This window comes from Vipera berus (assembly GCF_964194415.1).
Source record: "Vipera berus genome assembly, chromosome: 2".
NCBI classification, from domain to species: Eukaryota; Metazoa; Chordata; class Lepidosauria; order Squamata; family Viperidae; genus Vipera; species Vipera berus.
The window spans coordinates 177795203-177814862 of NC_138203.1; the positions used below are offsets into that span (position 1 = coordinate 177795203).

The 19660-nt window shown below is 47.2% G+C and overlaps 1 protein-coding gene across 1 annotated transcript in view; it reads right to left on the reverse strand.

Annotated features, from left to right (window-relative positions):
• The window catches only part of USP43 (ubiquitin specific peptidase 43), a 128237-nt gene extending 118083 nt beyond the window's left edge, over positions 1 to 10154 (reverse strand). The window contains exon 1 of the mRNA XM_081319633.1: positions 9525 to 10154. Within this exon, the coding sequence (XP_081175759.1) occupies positions 9525 to 10118 (594 nt within the window). The 5' untranslated portion in view covers positions 10119 to 10154. The remainder of the gene's footprint in view (positions 1 to 9524) is intronic.
• Positions 10155 to 19660: the final 9506 nt, after the last annotated feature.

Consider the following 19660-nt stretch of genomic DNA (forward strand, 5'->3'; position numbering starts at 1 on the left):
GACCCGCGGGAATGGCTAGTAAGGAAGCGGCATTCCCCCCCCTCCTGTGTGTCGGGCCCACGGGGCTTGACAGACAGAGAAACGCAAATGCCGGACTGCCGCCATCTTTACTAGCCATTCCTGCGGGTCTGACACACACACACACACACACACACACACACGCACGAGGGGGAGAAACAACGCTGGACTGCCGCCACCTCTGCCAGCCCTGCAAGCCTCTGCCGCCCCGGCATTGGTGGTCGAGCTCTTCGGAGCCGGCAGAGAATCTCCCGCAGGAGGTCGCGGCTTTCTCTCTTGCTTCGGACTGCAAGGATTTAAACTCCAGGAACAAATCCCGATGGAAGTTTTTTTAAAAAAAATACTCCTCCGGGTCGGACAGGGGACCCAGGCTGAGGTCTAGGGGTAGTGGGGGGGGGCTCGCAGACATAGATGGGCTCAAGTGGAAGCCAAGCAGCCCTCCCGAATCTGGGCTTCTGGACGGAGCAGCCGGTGGTGCGTTTCAAAAAGCAGAAAAGTTGGATTTTGAACATTTCAGCAGCGCATCTGCACCCGCTGCTTTTAGAAAGTACGAGGACCGGCAACTCCACTTCTCGGCTGATGCAGCGGGAGGCCGTGGGTCAAGCAGGCTACGCTTCCCCGGGCGCTGCAACGGCACCCGTTTTCCCCGGCGAGTTTTCACTACCTGGCCCCTGCAGAATCGCGGCGGCGCCCCCGGAGAAGCCTACCCCGAGGCTGCAGCCGATTTTTCCTTCTCCAGGCCTCTGCCGCCCAGAGCGTTGTTTCTCCCCCTCGTGTGTGTGTGTGTGTGCGTGTGTGTGTATGTGTGTGTGTGTGTGTGTCAGACCCACGGGAATGGCTGGTAGGGAAGCGGCATTCCGGCATTCCCCCCCTTCCTGTGTGTCGGGCCCACGGGGCTTGACACACAGAGAAACGCAAATGCCGGACTGCCGCCACCTTTACTAGCCATTCCTGCGGGTCTGACACACACACACACACATACACACACACACACGAGGGGGAGAAACAACGCTGGACTGCCGCCACCTCTGCCAGCCCTACAAGCCTCTGCCGCCCCGGCGTTGGTGGTCGAATTCTTCGGAGCCGGCAGAGAATCTCCCGCAGGAGGAGGTCACGGCTTTCTCTCTTGCTTCGGACTGCAAGGATTTAAACTCCAGGAACAAATCCCGATGGAAGTTTTTTTAAAAAAAATACTCCTCCGGGTCGGACAGGGGACCCAGGCTGAGGTCTAGGGGTAGTGGGGGGGGGCTCGCGGACATAGATGGGCTCAAGTGGAAGCCAAGCAGCCCTCCCGAATCTGGGCTTCTGGACGGAGCAGCCGGTGGTGCGTTTCAAAAAGCAGAAAAGTTGGATTTTGAACATTTCAGCAGCGCATCTGCACCCGCTGCTTTTAGAAAGTACGAGGACCGGCAACTCCACTTCTCGGCTGATGCAGCGGGAGGCCATGGGTCAAGCAGGCTACGCTTCCCCGGGCGCTGCAACGGCACCCGTTTTCCCCGGCGAGTTTTCACTACCTGGCCCCTGCAGAATCGCGGCGGTGCCCCCGGAGAAGCCTACCCCGAGGCTGCGGCCGATTTTTCCTTCTCCAGGCCTCTGCCGCCCGTTTCTGTCTGACACACACACACACACGCACGCACGCACGAGGGGGAGAAACAACGCTCTGGGCGGCAGAGGCCTGGAGAAGGAAAAATCGGCCGCAGCCTCGGGGTAGGCTTCTCCAGGGGCGCCGCCGCGATTCTGCAGGGGCCAGGTAGTGAAAACTCGCCGGGGAAAACGGGTGCCGTTGCAGCGCCCGGGGAAGCGTAGCCTGCTTGACCCACGGCCGGCGGGGGAGACCGGTGCAGGGACACGCCGGGGAGCCTTCGCCGTGGGGAGGTGCCGCCACTGCCTTTCGCTCCTCCACGACTGCGGAGGCTTCCCGGCAGCGACGTCGAGAGCCGCAAAGCAGGAGCGCCCGCCGGACGGGTCGCGGCTGGAGGGCCGACCTTTTTCGTTCCGTGTGCGGAGCGAAGCGCTTCGACTGCGTCGTGGAAGCGCCACCCGAGAGTCTTTCGGGTGGCGGATCCAGCCCCGCCACAGGCGCTGAGTTTGAAGAGAGGCTGGGCCTCCCGCTGCATCAGCCGAGAAGTGGAGTTGCCGGTCCTCGTACTTTCTAAAAGCAGCGGGTGCAGATGCGCTGCTGAAATGTTCAAAATCCAACTTTTCTGCTTTTTGAAACGCACCACCGGCTGCTCCGTCCAGAAGCCCAGATTCGGGAGGGCTGCTTGGCTTCCACTTGAGCCCATCTATGTCCGCGAGCCCCCCCCCCACTACCCCTAGACCTCAGCCTGGGTCCCCTGTCCGACCCGGAGGAGTATTTTTTTAAAAAAACTTCCATCGGGATTTGTTCCTGGAGTTTAAATCCTTACAGTCCGAAGCAAGAGAGAAAGCCGCGACCTCCTCCTGCGGGAGATTCTCTGCCGGCTCCGAAGAGCTCGACCACCAACGCCGGGGCGGCAGAGGTGGCGGCAGTCCAGCGTTGTTTCTCCCCCTCGTGCGTGTGTGTGTGTGTGTGTGTGTGTGTGTGTGTGTGTCAGACCCGCAGGAATGGCTAGTAAAGGTGGCGGCAGTCCGGCATTTGCGTTTCTCTGTGTGTCAAGCCCCGTGGGCTCGACACACAGGAAGGGGGGGAATGCCGGAATGCCGCTTCCCTACCAGCCATTCCCGTGGGTCTGACACACACACGCACGCACGAGGGGGAGAAACAACGCTGGACTGCCGCCAGCTCTGCAAGGCTCTGCCGCTCCCTTCTCTCAGCAGCCTGTTCCGAACGAAGGGACAGTTCTTTTTTTTTTGTTCACTGGAGTATAAGCCGAAGTGGATTTTTCAGCCCGAAAAGTGGGCTGAAAAATTCGGCTTATACTCAAGTATATACGGTATCCTTAAGCATTAGCTATCCATTAAAACAGTGATCCCCAACCTTTGCAGCTTGGTAGTCCGGCTTGTGGGGGAGGGAGAGAGGAACTGGGCTTCTTCAGCTAAAGAAACTTCTTAGATGAGAAGCTAAACGTCTTCAAAGAAAAGCAAGGAAGTCCAGTTGTCTCGTGAAAAAGCACCATTGGCACATCATTTCCAAAGTTCCCTGACAGCTTCCCACTAGGAAAATCAATGGGGAAGCCAGCAGGAAGTCAGAAGTCACTTCTCTCCCATGGCTTTCCTGCCTGCATGTGGTCATTCTGTTTCTCTGTTTAGATAAGAAAATATCTCTGAAACTATCATCCAATGGGGCACGAGTTGTCTAGTATTCTATATTTCTAAGCTTTGAGCAAGAACATCAAAAGCATTTCCTTTCTCTGTTTCCTACAGCTGAGCTGAATGGACAAGTCCTGAGTAGAAGCACTAAGAACTCCTTTGACAAGCAAACTAGTGTGTGACAAAAGATTCAGCCTGACTGGTGGCACCTGTAAATACATTACCTAATTTTCATAGGGAAACCTTTGGAGGAAGGATCTGATAGCGAGCGAAATTAACCCATCCAACTAAACACAAAACATTCAAATATGGATGACAAGATCTTGCTGGTAAATTTTAGAGAGCCTATGGCTACACCAACAATACTTCTCCCTCCTCCTGCTTTGTACTCAGTCTATTTTATAAGCACAAAAAGCCTGGTTAAGGCTTTTTTTAACATAAAGTTGCATATTTTAGCACCCAGTTCAACACTTCCCAGGAGTTTTGATAAGTTCCCTCCATCTTAGCATTTTTTTTCCAAAAAAAGATCCGTCTCTTTTTGCCAAGTTTTTAATTGTTCATTCAATTTTAGAATTCATTTTGATGTTTTAAGACAGTTATAGCCATTTTGAGTACTCATTTGAGGAAAGAGGGTATAAAATGGTACAAATATACTACAATAATTCAATCAAGGCACAATTTTAAAGCTCCACTGTATTGAATGGGTAGTTTTTAAGTGGCATACAAACTGAATAAATGAATAAACCAAAAACAGTAGTGAATGAACGTCCAGGACTTAGATAGTACAATGAAGTTGGATCACATAGCACAACTAAAATATGCATAGGATGAGAAAAACAAACCCTCATATTTCAAAGGAATAGTTATTCTGTGTACAGAAAGGGCCAGGAGAGCAAGTAGGAGAGTTCTACAGTGTCAGAGATAAAAGATATCATTTCCTTTCTTAGGCTTAAAATACCCTGACTTTTAAAATGTTGCTGTGAAGGACAAGCACTATGCACTAACAAGAGCTTCAAGTCCAATTTAGCATTTTAGGATTTTTTTTAAAAAAAACTGTGGCAGAAGCAACCAAGTGAATCCATGCTGGAGACAGCGCTCAACAGGCAGGGAGCTGGTCCTGCAAAACCCTGGATTCTCTTTTTTTTCTACCTGCCCATTATGAATAAAAAAGAAGAGAACTAAAAAAAAAAAGATCATTCTACTGTTCCCAGGGTAAGAAAACTTAAGGTCCCTAAAGAGCTATTTCCCAAGTGATTAGACAATGGGGAAAGTGCCTGGGTTTGATTCAGAGCAGTTGTTGTATTGCCAAGCCCTTCATAACCCAGAAATAGATGAGAAAACTTTGATGAAATTAGAAAAGGGCAGGTTGTGTTCCACCATATAAACGTGAAATTGCCTGGGATGGCACTAGCACAGGAGAAATGCTCTATCTCCTCCTCCTGGCTTTTCCTGCACAATCCTCTTCCCTCTGCTGTGCTGTTTTTAGAAACACAGCTCCCAGCAAATATATTTAATATCACAACAAAGAAACAGAGGGTGTGCATATGCCAAAGGCCCCTCCTACCAAACACTCTAACTTGAAATATGGTGTAGAGTTGAAGAGGAGGTTATCTACCTCCAGCTTTTGGAAACAGAGATTAAGGTAATATTTTAATCTCCCATTCCCCTCCTCCCCTCCAGACTGTTTCTTGTTGTTTATTTAAGAAATTATACAGACCATGGTGTGTGTGTGTGGGGGGGGGGGGGAAATCACATTCCAGCCATGGGGAAAATCTGACTACCTTGCATTCTTTTCTGAAGTGTGAATGTTCTATCAAGATCCTAAATGTTAAGTTCAGGTTTTATGTATTCTAATTCTTCCTCTGAACTACCAATTGATCAATTCCATAAAGAGAACACAGACTAAGAAGACACCTTTAAAAAGCTAGTTGACTATGTAGGCCAGGGGTGTCAAACTCAATTTCATTGAGGGCCGCACCAGCATTGCAGCTGCCCTCAGGGGGCCGGGTGGGTGTGGCCAGGCTGGGCGTGGCCTACTGGGTGGGCGTGGCTCGAGTGCTTATGGCCTACTGGGTGGGCATGGCCAGCTCTACATTGTTTGCATCAAGGGTGCCTATGGGGCCCTGGGCAGGAGTGGGACAGATCTGAGGGTCTCTGGCAGAAGGAGGGTCTCTGGGCCAGGGCCAAGGCAGTGGGGGCCGTTCCCTCACTGTTTCCAGGATGGCTTTGCGGGCCACATGAAACCACTTCACGGGCCGGATCCGGCCCCCGGGCCTTGTGTTTGACATGTTTGATGCAGGTGGACAGCAAGCAGGTCATAGAATTGGCTTACATGACATATCTATCCCTATTCTGCCTGGCGAAAGAGTAAGGCAGTAGAGTTCAATGCAAACCTACAGAGGAGGTGAAAGTGATGGCAACGGAAGTCATTATTCATTTCTTTAATCTTAAATGTATGAATGAAACATTACAATTCTCTGTGAGAGTCGGTAATTATAAAAGGAGCCTAGAAAAAAAGATCCACTGTATTTAATAGGACTAAGTCATTATGCCTACGAATGCAGGTTTCACTCCCAATCCACGGCACATTCAACATTCCAACATGCATTTCATCAACTGAAAAACACAGAAAGGCTTGCCTTCTAATCATTCTAACTAGTATATTCTGTAACTCTTAAGGACAAAATATTCTACCCCATTTTCTGTAAAAGTTGGCGTATGTGGAAAATAGGTGATACTATCCTTACACACCTGCATGTTTCGCTTCTGAGGGTTGAAATCAACTGAGAAATATCAGTCTGATTCTAACCTTACAGCAATCTTACAAGATAAGTGCCATTATTATTATTTCCATATTGCAGATGATGAGGTCAGAGATTTGTCTGAGACCAGGTGGAAAAGTCACAACAGAGATGAAATTTGAATTAATAGGCTGTAGATTTCAATTTCCACACTCCAGACTGCATCAGTTTCTATATAAACAACTTAAATTCACTGACTTTGCCTGCCTGCCCACCCCTGTCCATCTTCAGGACGAGTGCCCCTATTAATACTACCTTTAAATTGCCTCACCAGGAATTAGCAGAGTCCCAAATATGGCAAGGTGGAAAAAATGGTCACATAGGTGCAACAGCCTCCTCATTTGTCAGATCACCACTATTTCCACAAACAGGCGAATAAAAATAGGAAACTTACAATTTCCCACAGAATATTCAATGTCCTGACTGCAGCCTACACCATTAAAAACTAATATTTGGAACTCTGGAAACATACAAGTTATTTATATCTAGAGTTAAGACCTTTAATCCCTCATTCACACATGCAAGCCATCTCTTAATCTTTGATACATGACTGGTCTTGGGCCCCAATTTCTTCTGTTTGCATCTATATAACTATTGCCTTTTCATTTGAATTTCCACCACCTTTGTATTTACCATAGATTTCCAAAGGCTGTGATTTCCCATCCTTTTGCATGTGAACTAACATCTTACAGATTTAAGAAAAAACACAGAAATAAATCAGCTAGGCAACATGATGCTTTGTGATATGGAATGTACAACTTGTTTACATTCTTCCCAAAGAGCATTTTAAAACTGAATATCGATATTATTCTTGCTTCTGTTTTCCCTTGAGGTGCCTCAGTCTGGAGAATCTGAAACCTGATTTTCCTATTTCTAAATCCTTGCCTGTAACCTAATATCCAACAGAGCGTTCAGACTCTTCCCAGAGCAATAAAAAAAAACAGGAAGAAGTTAGAACAATTTCACCTTTGACAGAGGCTGCTGCATCAACAGGGAGAGAAAAAAACACATTATCCTATTATCAGCAGGCCTGTCAAAGAGAGGAATTAGGAACAAGAGATTTCACCAAAGCTGAAACAGCCTGTGACAGCCAGCAGCCAAACGTGAGCATCAGAGGCAGAAGAGGCTCACCTCCAAAGAATCCAATCTGCTAACATAAAGTGCCAGATAATATCTTCAGCAACTAACAAACAGAAATAGGAAGCCTTCATACCAGAGGCTCTCCTAATCCTATCACCTAGGCCCACTTTTCTAGAGAACACATTATTCCCCAAATAGGAAATTCCAGCACACCAATTGTAATTTCTTCTTTTTGAATGAGGGGTCTTTCCCACTGCTCCTCAATCACACTGCAATAGGGGTGCCTGACATCACCTTTGACTGGAGCCCACTATACCCTGTTAAAATAGATTCATCCAAACATGTTACACTTGTTGTGGGAGTGGGGCTTTGTCTTATTTTACATTTTTTTGCACGAGAGGGGCAAAATATAAAGAGTTAGGATCCATTTCCTGCTATTAAGAACTCCAGCGGATACCAGTCTCAGCCACATTTGAGATATGGTCCTTGATAAGCTGTGCAAAGCTTAGTGCTGCCCTCAAGCTGATGGACGTTGTACATTCCTTCTCTGCACTGTCACCAATCAATCCACTTTTTTCCTCCACCCAGGAATTGCAGAAAACGTAAACAAACTGTGCTGGCAAACTTCTGGCTCAGGACACTTAGCTTCCTAGGGATGTTCCTGCAGAGCAGGCCTGGCATCACTTGCTTGATTAAGCGCAGGAGAAAGGCCCCAAGGCAAGCAGCACACAAGATTCCCCACCCCCACCTTAAGGAAATGTGAGCATCTCTTTGTCACTCTGAGGTTTCTCAGCAACTGGTATGGACTGACTTTACTTCTCCAGTTTCCTTCTGCTTGGTTTTTCTCTCACACTTCATGAGCTCAGGTAACAGCAGAGAGCCCTGATTGTCTGTGCCTAGTTGGAAATCAGAGGAGGAGGAAGAGGAGGAAGAAGAGGAGGAGGACTCACAGAGATCTGTGCTTTTGATCTAAAAGCAGCACCTGAGGGACACTGTGATGAAAAGCCCCTCCATCCCCACTGGCTTGCGAACAGCACAGCAGGTCTGGGAGAAGAAAGCTGAAAGAAGGTGATCCAGCTTGATGCTCTTGTTCCTCTGATCTTTGTTCCCAACCGGCAGGCATACGGCATCAGCCTGAGGACAGCCCCAATATCATCTGGGGTTCAGCACAGGCAAGGAATTGCAGGGCTCCTATTTAGTAATGAATCTCTCCTTTTCATCTTCAAAGGTCTGTACCAAAGCTGAACGCTACAAAATTCAGCAAAGCTTCTGAGACAATCAGTACTTGATATTTACTTCTCCAGCACAATGCTTTGTTACGGTCTTTGCCCAGAATGGGGAGAATAGCTTTGAAACACCCAAGCACACTTTTTTCCCCCCTAACTTGGCACTTGCTCGATAAGTTACAATCACAGCTCAGGGAGTTGATCCTGCGAGCCAGGAACTCTGGAAATTGTAGGAGAGGATCAAGCATGACAGTTATCACTAGGCATCTCCTCCTTTGAGCGCCAAAGATTTTTCTATTATCCTCTGAGGTTTAAACCAACACACTTTCAAGAGACAGACTTTATTCTTTCACCTAGTCCTGACAGAGGGCAAAAACACAGACCTCTGTCTATCCCAAGCTCCACAGATACACTACATAAAACCACTGCATTTGCACAGAATATAAAGCAGGTGAGTATCTTTAATATCCGTCTACTTTTAGCCTCCAGGCTAGACTAGTTTCCCAATAAAACAGACCTCCCTTCCCATCTTCCAATAACAGCATCACGAATCTCTCTGAGGCCGGCCCTTGATGTGCTCCTATTGTCAGTAGATCTCTCTTTCCCTCTAGTTGGCAATCATTCTGTTCTTAGTGCACCTGTGTGCATTTGCGGTGCTACTCCTCCTCCCTCTCGAAATCTGACTGCACGGGAGCGAAAGGCAGTTTACTTCAAAAAGCGAGGTGGCTGGGGAAGAGAAAAACCCGAAGGAGCGACCCTCCCAATTTTGACTAAACGGAGCCGTTTCCCGCCACCAGCAGCTTTTCTCAAAGGGCGCCGCCAGAGTTGGAACGATGCCTGAAGAGAAGAAGAACCGTTTGGTTTCCGCCTCAGATTCCGGCGGAGTTTTTACATTAACTTGATCTTATTACCCCCTCAGTGACTGCAGAAGGTTACGCTGTTTCGGCTTTTCTAACTCTGAAGTTAACCACGAAGCCCCGAAAAGGACTTCACTGAAAAGACCTACACAGGGGGCTGGAAAGCGTTCAGACGTTAGGCACGAATGATCTCTGCACAGCTTCCCAACCGAGAGACTTAACAAGTCCTACACACGAATACCCCAGGATAGGTAACGAGCAACCCAGGTGTGCTCGGATAGCTCACCCTTCTCCTCTCTCGTGGACCCTACCTTGAAGTCTGCGGAGAGCTGCGGGGTGTACTCCAGAGTCCAGAGCGCGCGTACAAGCGCTGCCAAGTGCTGAGTGACCTCTCCAGTGGCGGCTTTCGATCCAGCTCTGGGTAGGCTCGGTCGATCGGGCAAAGCCAACAGGAGGAAGGCGGCGAGCAGCTCGGTGTGGCTCAGGCACTGCACCACGGCGTTCAGGAAACACGTGTTGCCGTGATTCTTGAGCCCCTGCGCGCCAGGGGTGAGCGGGCGCGGATCCCCGGAACTGGCCGCAGGAGGAGGGGGGCTCAATGCGCCCAGCCACAGTCGGACGCCGCCGCCGCTGCTGCTGCTGCTGCTGCCACCTGCTTGACCGCGATCGGAGGAGCCGGGCGGCCGCTTAAAGCCGCCTTCGTCGTCTTCCGCCTCAGCGCTTTCCCGCCGCCGCCGCCGCGCTCCCCGCAAAGTTTGCAGGAGCCGCCGAGCCAGTTTGCTGAGGGCGCGCGTGGCTCGGCGCCTTCGCCCTGCGCCGCTGTGCTGGGAAGCTGAGCTCCGGGCCCTCCCCAGAGGGGTCTGCGGAGCGGGCCCGAGCTTATCCTCCGCCTCGACTTCGCCCATCGGAGCTCGGCTGCAGCGGTCAGCTCCTCCGCCAAAGTGCCGCCAACAGCTTCTTCCTCCTCCCTTGCTACCTGCTCTCTCCGCCTCCCGTCAGCTCCGAGACTCTTCGCCCGGCCCCTACGGCTGCCGGCTGGGCAGGGCAGGGCAGGGCTGGGCGGGGAGACGAGAGAGGAGCGGGTCGGGCTCATGACAGGAGCCAGGCGGCCATCCTCCTGGGCCCTGCCGCTTAGGGCACGTTGCTTTTCCCGCCTCCTGAATTCCCCGCCGGATCCAGGGCGCCTGAGGAAGTGCGAGCTAGCTAGACGAGGCTTTACTTTGAAGGAGCGAAGCCAAGCGCCTCCTTCTGCTTGGCGCTCATTCGCCGGGTTCGACGCGGGAGAGGCTACAGTTTTGCGGGCGAGGCGTTGTTGTTGTTGCTGCTGCTGCTGCTGAGAAGTAGCATCCTGTGGATCGCGTTGACGAGCCCGGTGTTATTCTCAGAGTTAGTAGCTGAGCAGAGCGTCCTGCGCTGAGCCATCTGCCTCTTTCCGATTCCGACCTATTCCTCGTGGGCTGCTCAGCCACGGCACGCGTGTTCCAAATCACACGATCCATTCGGTGGGGCGGGGTGTTCGGGGAGGCTTTGGTCATTCGGGTTTTTCCCCACGTAGAATTGAAGGTGTAAGAGCAACGTTTCGACGGAATCCCATCCGTCATCCTCAGGCTGGCGTCGAAACGTTGCTCTTACACCTTCAATTCTACGTGGGGAAAAACCCGAATGACCAAAGATCCACATACAAACACCCCGAAAACCTCAGAATACACACACACACACACACACACACACACACACACACACACACACACATCAGATGGAGGAGATGGGCATAATTTTGGACACGAAGAGAAGCAGAGCAGGAAAGGCCCCCCTCTTTTCAAGCAACGTCTCTGCTTGGTTAGTGTCCGCGGTGCTATTGGAACTCACAGCCTCCCAGTTTCTAGCCAAAGGCCTTAGCCACTACACCAGGGCTTTTCAACCAGTGGTACGGGTACCACCTGTGGTACATTGGCACCTGGCAGGTGGTACGCAACCATCCTAGAAAAGTAGCAGTGGAGGGGAATGAGCTGAACCTGCGGTAGCACCGCACAAGCCAAAACGAGAAATGGCTGGAGCTGCAGGGCTGTCAGGACTCAGCAGAAGCACCAGGATCAGCGCTTCTTTGGGGCTGTCAGGGCTGAGCGGAAGAGCCAGGATCAGCGCCAGGATCCAGCTGGAGCTCGGCGCTGATCCTGGTGTTTCTGCTGAGCCCAGAAGAAGCACCAGTCAGCTGGAATGTTGCAGCATACCCAGGGTCTTGTGATTTACATTCAGATGCTTGGCAACTGATTCATATTTATGACGGTCACAGTGTCCCAGGGTCATGTGAAGTGACCAAAACCTGCTGCAACCACCCAGCAGAGGGGGAGGGAATAAAAACCAACCCCACCCCACCCCACCCCCACTGCCAATCCTCAATTGAAATGCTCACAACAATGAAAACTTCGGACAGGAGGAAGAGTGCCGCTGGACGGGCAGGCAGGCATCTTGCTCGGCTGTGGGTTGGGGGGCACTTTTCAGTGCCATTGTAACTTCGAACAGTCACTAAGTGAACTATTGTAAGTCGAGGACTACCTGTACTTCATCACTTTTTTTTTTTTGGTCATCAAGTTTTTGACACCTTGCTAGGCGACGTGGTACTCGGATGTTGCCATATCCTAAAAGTGGTACAATGGGTGAAAAGATTGAAAAGCTCTGCACTACACCACACTGGCTCTCTGAACTTATTCAACCTAAATGTTTTCATTTAGTTATTTATCAGAATGAAATAAAAGCTCCTCACAATTTGGAATCCATAGCAAGACAGGGTATGTCATTCCAGCATCTGCCTTCCAAGAATAAAATGATGGAACCATACAGTATATTAAGCTCCTGCTACCAAATCATGGCTGTATATTCATTAGGTTTTACCTATGCTAACAGTGAAAGCATGCACGCTTCCTTAAACTTATTAGAGGAGGGGGGGGTTAAAGTCAAGGAATAGATGTTCAAAGGAGGTATCAAGGGGTCCTGTATGACTTGATGCTTGTCCTACAAAAAGCTCAAGGCACCTACATCAATTCTTGAAGCATCAGGTCAAGCCTCTGCTGAAAGCTTTTTGCATCACTGCTTAGAAGCTTTAAAATATTGATTTTCTTTGACACCAGTGAGACGCAGAATGACTGACAGGTATGTGAGAACAAGGAGAGCAACCTAGATTGAATTGCCAAGGAAGCACTACATTAGACAGGCTGATATCTCAACCTTTGTCAATCTTATCTTAAAATAATTTTCAGGTCTCAGAGAATCCTAGCATAAAAATTATTATATCTACATTTTATGGTATTAGTTTGGTCAGTAAGGTGCAGCACATAAAACTTCCCACTCCTACAAGTGCTAGGATTGTGTGGTAAGCAAAGTTCAAAAGTGATGTTTATTTTCTGGGGGATTTTTAATCACAATCTGTAGCAATCTTTCACAGAAACCTAGGGATCTATAGAACCTCAGTTGAAAAACTATCTTCTAATGATAATGTGTATGGATCCTTATATAGGAAGCAGGGAGCATACATACATGCATACTTCCTGGTGACAAGAAGGATAAAATTAGATAGAAGATAGAATGCAAGTAAAGTAAGACCTAAAAATGCAGGCAATCATTTCAAAACTATTCTGGGTTTTCCAGGGACGTAGGGAGTCAAGGATGGTAGTGTAATAATGTCTCAGAAGAGTAGAAGTATCATTAAGGCCTGAAAATTGTGCATCCATTTAGCCCCTGCTTTACTTACAAAAGAAAGAAATGAAGCTACCAAAAATGGGCATTTTGCTAGTAAAATTCCAGTGTTATGGTTTTGGCATGCAGGGGAGGGGCGTCATGAATGTGTAGTGACTGGATGCTCATCCCTGCTTTAATACTTAGCTGCAATTTTATATTCAAATTGTTTCATTTGAGGAAAATTTTCTAAAAATGCTTAAAAGGAGTCACACACACACACTTAGCATCTGGTAAAGAAATTAGCAGAGGTAAAAGTTAGACATCTTGAATCATGATGGAAGCAACTAGCTTAAGGTTTGCCAAGTCCACAGCACCTCAAAACCTATGGATTTGGTGATATCATGGGGTAGAGCATAGGGTTGTTGCAGAATGTCAATTCTTTGGAGCCCCAAATGTGATAAGTGGATTAGTCTTGGGAACAGACCTCCAGAAAGATTCAACTGAGCAGAGAAGAGGAGAGGTTATATCTGAAAGGCCTCAAGATATGGCAGGAAATTGGTTAAATACTCTATTCTATTTTTTATTGCTTAAAACTAAAGATCTTTTAATGAAACATGTTGTAAAGTGTTTACTCTCAATTGACACACCTCATAAAGTTAGCATTGGTAGGCCCTGTGCAATCTATTCCTATATGTCACTACTTACCCATTTATGTGATGTATCGTGTCTACATTATACTGTATTTGTTACTGCTGATAGGCACTCATCACTTCATCTGAGCATTTTGCTATGAACAAGTTGGTGTGTGTGAAACCAGTGGATGGCAACAGTTGCTGCCTCCTGCCATAGGAACAAACCGAAAACCTGAATCTGAAATGTTGGAAGAGGCCTGAATCTGAAATGTTGGAAGAGGCCTTGTAGTCATGTTTGCTTGGAAACTGCTTATAATGTGCATATTTGTAACTTTGGCAGCAATATTTAGTCCAGCTTCATTTCATCTATCTTCACTCTTTCGATTGTGTTTTTAAACTGTTGTCTGTGCTATCTTAGGAAATAACTTTGAAAGCTTTTTTTAAACATAAGACAATTTGTCTTAGAACTACAGATAGTCTTCCACTTACGACTGTTTAGCAACTATTCAAAGTTATACCCACAAAAGAAGACGTATGACTCGGATTCAAAGTTCCATCAGTCTGGCCCCAGTGACTGAACTTCAGTTGCTTGGAAAAACAGCCACGTTTATGACCACTTGTAGCGTCCCCCATATGACAGTGTTTTATGATGGAAAACCGTCACTTTCCGTTTTTAGCAAAACTGCACCCATAACGGAGCATTGGCTCACTTCATGACCACAGCATTTGTTTAACAACTGCAGACTCACTTAATGAATGTGGTGATTCATTTAACAAGTGCCACAAAAAAAAAGTTTACAAAATTAGGTCAGTCATATTACCGACCCATTTTATGACCTTTACACCGATAAAGGGCACACTCCATTATAGTCAGATGTTGGACTCTGCGGGTGGAAAAGCTATCCCATTTGCCCAGTGATTGCCTTAATTATGTCCTTGATTGTGATTGAGTCTGTTTGCCATTTCCTGAAAGACTCACTGGCACAGGCTAAACAGAAATAACAGAATACTAGAGTTGGAAGAGACCTTGGAGGCCCTACATGGCATGGGTCCGGATTACCTACGGCAACACCTGCGGCCGGCGTCAACTTCCCTCCGTCCAGTGCGCTCCCACAGAGAGGGCCTCCTCAGGGTGCCTCCGATCAAAGAATGTCGATTGGTGGTCCCTAGGGGGAGGGCGTTCTCTGTGCGCGCGCCAGACCTGTGGAACCGCTTGCCGGTCGAGCTCCGGATGGCCCCCGAGCTTCGCTCCTTCCGGCGGGATCTAAAAACTTATTTATTTGAGCAATCCGGCCTGGTTTGATGGGTTAAGGGTTGGGGTTTTAACATGGTTTTTAATGATTGTTTATATCGGGCATAATATTTAATTGTTTTTTAACTTTTGTACTTCATTTTTAATATTTATTGCCCTGTACACCGCCCTGAGTCCTTCGGGAGAAGGGCGGTATAAAAATTTAATAAATATAAATATAAATATAGTCCAACCTCCTGCTCAAGCAGAAGACCCTATACCAGGGGTAGGCAACCTTGGCTCTTTTATGACTCATGGACTTCAATTCCCAGAATTCCTGAGTCAGCTGACTCAGGAATTCTGGGAGTTGAAGTCCATGAGTCATAAAAGAGCCGAGGTTGCCTACCCCTGCTCTATACCATTCCAGACAAATGGTTGTCCAATCTTTTCTTAAAAGCCTCCAGTGACAGAGCACCCACAACTTCTGGAGGCAAACCATTCCACTGATTGATTGTTCTATGTTCTAACTGTCAGGAAATAGCATGCAGATGTTTATGGGGAAGAGCCAGGGCTTTTTTTCTCATAGAACGCTCAGAACGGAGTTCCGGCACCTTTTTTGGGATGGAACCTTGTAGGGTAGGCAAGGCGGGCTGTATGACGTGTGTGAGTTCCGGCACCTTTTTCTTTTACAAAAAAAGCACTGGGAAGAGCACATTGGATTGACCTAAAAAAAAACAACCCATGCTTGTGCTGCCAAAAAGAAATGATAGAAGTATCACTGAAAGTAGGTCCAACTCCAGGTCTGCGGAAGCATGTCCCTGTGGCTACCTTTCCAGCATTCTGTGGGCTTTCATGTTCTCTCATCTTCCTTGTTTGTCTACATTTCTTGGACTCCTTACTCCAACTAATTGTGCCCCATCTTAATTCTGCTGGCTTTAAATGGGAGCATAATAAAAAAAAATGATAGGCACTCTGGAGTTTGATAATACACTGAGTGATGCATTTATTATTGGGACTGATAGGTCCTTGAAGCACCAAATTAAAGAGGCAACTGTGGCTGACTGGCTGCAGTGACAAATGTTCTGAATACTTGGTGGCCATAATTCTTCATAGGAGACAGTGGTACTAAATATAAATTATTGTTCCTTAGGATTGGAAGAAGCTGAAAATATTTTAGCTTCCAGATGTCTGCAACAGTTTCTCCTTTACCAAAAAAGTAACTTTTTATTTCATCACCTAGATTTTCCAAATTTGATTGCTGGTGACTTCATGGACATATCCATGCAGTTCTCGTGGTAATAAAGACATGGTTTGGAATTGTCTTATTGACGTTCATTTCTTGCCCTGCTGTTCCCTGGAAGTCTGCCTCTAACTAGATCCAACCCTGCCTAATTTTAGCCAAGACTGGTAGGCTGCTGCCTTTTCATTCGTTCATTCGTTCATTTTATAGTTCTCCATTCATGTACAGAGTCATTAGTCACATAAAATACTATCATTACAAATACCCCATTGCCTAGATATGATTGTTATTACCAGTGCTTTTTTTCCTAAAAAAAAAGGTGCCGGAACTCTCATCTTGTTAATCTTTTATTTATATAATTTTATTTATATATTTATTTATATAATTAAAACATTATATATTTACTGATTATCTGGATTTTTGTCACTCAACCTTAGCTGCACAATCACTGGGAAGCAGGATGTATTAAAATATGACACAAATTCCACCCCTTACATCACAACACCAGTATAAAAGGGGGAAGCTTGTATTATTACTGTATTCTGGAACTGAGTACTGTAGATTATTTTTGAAAACAGGCAAATCCTTGTCTGAAATAATGCTGGTTTTTTATGGATTCACACATTATGCTGAGCCATATTGTTTAACTGTAATAAATCACCATTGGCAGGATTCATACATACTGTATGGACCCACAGTCTAGGTATACTATATTTATTCATATTTTATATATACCATAAATTATGCATCTAATCTGGATTTGGCAAATATGCTAAAGTGGATCATTCATTTGCTGCTTAAAGTGATGTTTGGATCCAGTCATTGCAAAGCAACATTTGAAACACAGTGTATGTCCTAAATAAGTCATACACAGAAAACTATGGCCTAATAATATGATGTGTGAACTTATTTAGAATATCCTCCCCTTCTGCTTTCAAGGAAACCCTTTTTTGTCTTGCTTTCTGATGTCTGATGAACCTACTGATGCGGCTGGGCCAGGTGTCGCTGGCGGAGTCCCCCGGGGCTGGAGGGGCTGGTGCTGTGGGAGCCGCGGGACCCGCTCTACAGGGAGCTGCACAGGGTGGGCGGCGTCACTGCCAGGGTGGCTGGGGGTGGGGGCAGCAGTGGGCTGCCCCCCAAGGCCGGAGTCAGCACCAGAGCAGATAATGTGGCAGCCGTGGGGCCTGCTCTACACAGTGGGGGTGGCTGCGGGCGGTGGGTGGTGGCGGTAGGCTGCCCCCCGAGGCCAGAGTCAGTGCTGAAGCAGGTAGTGTGGCAGCCGCGGGGCCCGCTCTACATGGCGGGGTGGGCAACGTTGACGGGGCAGCTGCGGGCAGGGGCACGGGGGTGGGGTTGCTAAGCAAAACAGTTGTTAAGTGAATTTTGCCACATTTTATGACTTTTCCTGCCACATTTGTTAAGTGAATTACTGCAGTTGAGTTAACCTGGCTTCCCCATTGGCTTTCTTGTCAGAAGTTGCAAAGGGGGATCACATGACCCTGGGCCACTGCACCCATTATAATTGCATGCCATTTGCCAAGCATCCGAACTTTGATCACGTGACTACAGTACGGCAACAGCTGTAATTGTGAAAATGGTCATATTTTTCAGTGCTGTTTAACTTTGAACAGCCACTAATCAAATTTCCTGTACGACTGTCCAGCTTCAAAGTCATGAAGTGTAGGGCACAGAGTCTACTGAAATGAGGGAAAGGTGAGAAGAAGAAACAGATTTAAATTACTTTTGGTGTGTGTGGGGGGTGGTGGAAATTCACTTTCTCATTGATAATTGTTTTTTATGGTTTCAGCCTAGTTGCTATAAAGATTCTTCACTTAATGGCTTATAGGGCATCGGAAAGACTGCTGAATTCAAGCCCAGCAGCTTATTTCAGTAATTAAAATCAACATATTGGAGATGTAAAACTGAATCCTGGTCCAGGGAGTCTGACAATTAATCTCTATTCATTCACACTCCTAAAGGAGGACATGAATCTTTACAGTTTCATTTTAAGCAGAGAAATTTAGAGAAGCTCCAAATGTTGGTTACTTCCTGAGTCAACGAGGCCCTGTCTGGAAGACTGGATTTTCTCTCCATTAAAGGTCTTAAAAGATTCCTATAAACAATATTTCTACTGAGTTACAGATTACTGGTATTCATTTTCTTCCAGCATAAGTTAAGAGCCAGTGAAACCTGTCACTTGATTTACTGATTTAGAACCAGCAAGGATATTTCCTATCACTGTTTCCGCATTTTTGGGGAGAAATGAGGATTTTCATTGTCTCAATACTTATTCCTGAAGTTGGTACAGAATGATATCTCTGGTAGGGAAAATAATGCTGATTTCAATTTCTCTGCGGTCAGCTCAGTTGATAAAAAGGGTTTTTTTTTTGTCTGTATCATATTCAGTGCTGAAATAATCATAGATTTCTATAAACTACCAACATTAAAAACAAAAAAGCCACCTAATTAAGTATTTTTATGGCTGCCCCAAATTATCTAGCCCTAAAAACAAGATTTAAAATATATATTTATATATATTTGTTTAGTTAAAGATAAAATCATAAACTCTAAAAGACTGGAAACCTTTTATGGAATTTATGCTGGAAACAGAAAAATGTGAAATAGTGAATTTTGGATTTGCTGATTGAAAAAAAGGAGTTGAATGTGGGATAGATGGGATCTCTGTAATGTAGTCTGAATGATAGTGGAGGGATAATAACTTTGTCACTACTGCAAAGAAGTCACTTTTGTTCTTTCTTTTTTTAACCGTATTGCTTTATTCACTCTTGTATTTATCTTTACCTAAAAATTTCAATAAAACAAAAATTAAAAACATTAAAAGTAACCAGTCTAGATTTATTTTATCCAAGATCAATTGCTCTGTTCTTATAATCTATTGTACTCTTTAATAACCATCATCACATCCATAATTTTATGTAAGTCTTCTCTCATTCTTTCCTATTGTCTAGTTCAGGGGTCGGCAACCTAAAAAAGGAAAAGAGCCACTGGGAACCGGTTCCATCACAAATTAAAAAAAGTGGGAGCCGCGTGCATGTGTCCATGCACGCGCATGCGCAAAAAGGTTTTTTGCGCATGCGCGGACGCACGCGGCTGCCATTTTTAAAAAAATGAGATGGAACCGGTTCCCGGTTGCCCGACGGCGACGGCCCGTCTGCAAAGCTGCCGCTTTCGGCAGCTTTGCAGACGGGCCGCGGCAGCCTCCTCAAAGAGCGGCGCCCCTGCCCATTCCAGGAGGTGCGCGCGTACCTCCGCGCGAACGGGCAGCGGTGCCGCTCTTTGAGGAAGCTGCCACGGCCCGTCTGCGAAGCTGCCTCTTTCGGCAGCTTTGCAGACGGGCCGCGGCAGCCTCCTCAAAGAGCGGCGCCCCTGCCCATTCCAGGAGGTGCGCGCGTACCTCCGCGCGAACGGGCAGCGGTGCCGCTCTTTGAGGAAGCTGCCACGGCCCGTCTGCGAAGCTGCCGCTTTCGGCAGCTTTGCAGACGGGCCGCGGCAGCCTCCTCAAAGAGCGGCGCCCCTGCCCATTCCGGGAGGTGCGCGCGTACCTCCGCGCGAACGGGCAGCGGTGCCGCTCTTTGAGGAAGCTGCCACGGCCCGTCTGCGAAGCTGCCGCTTTCGGCAGCTTGGCAGACGGGCCGTGGCAGCTTCCTC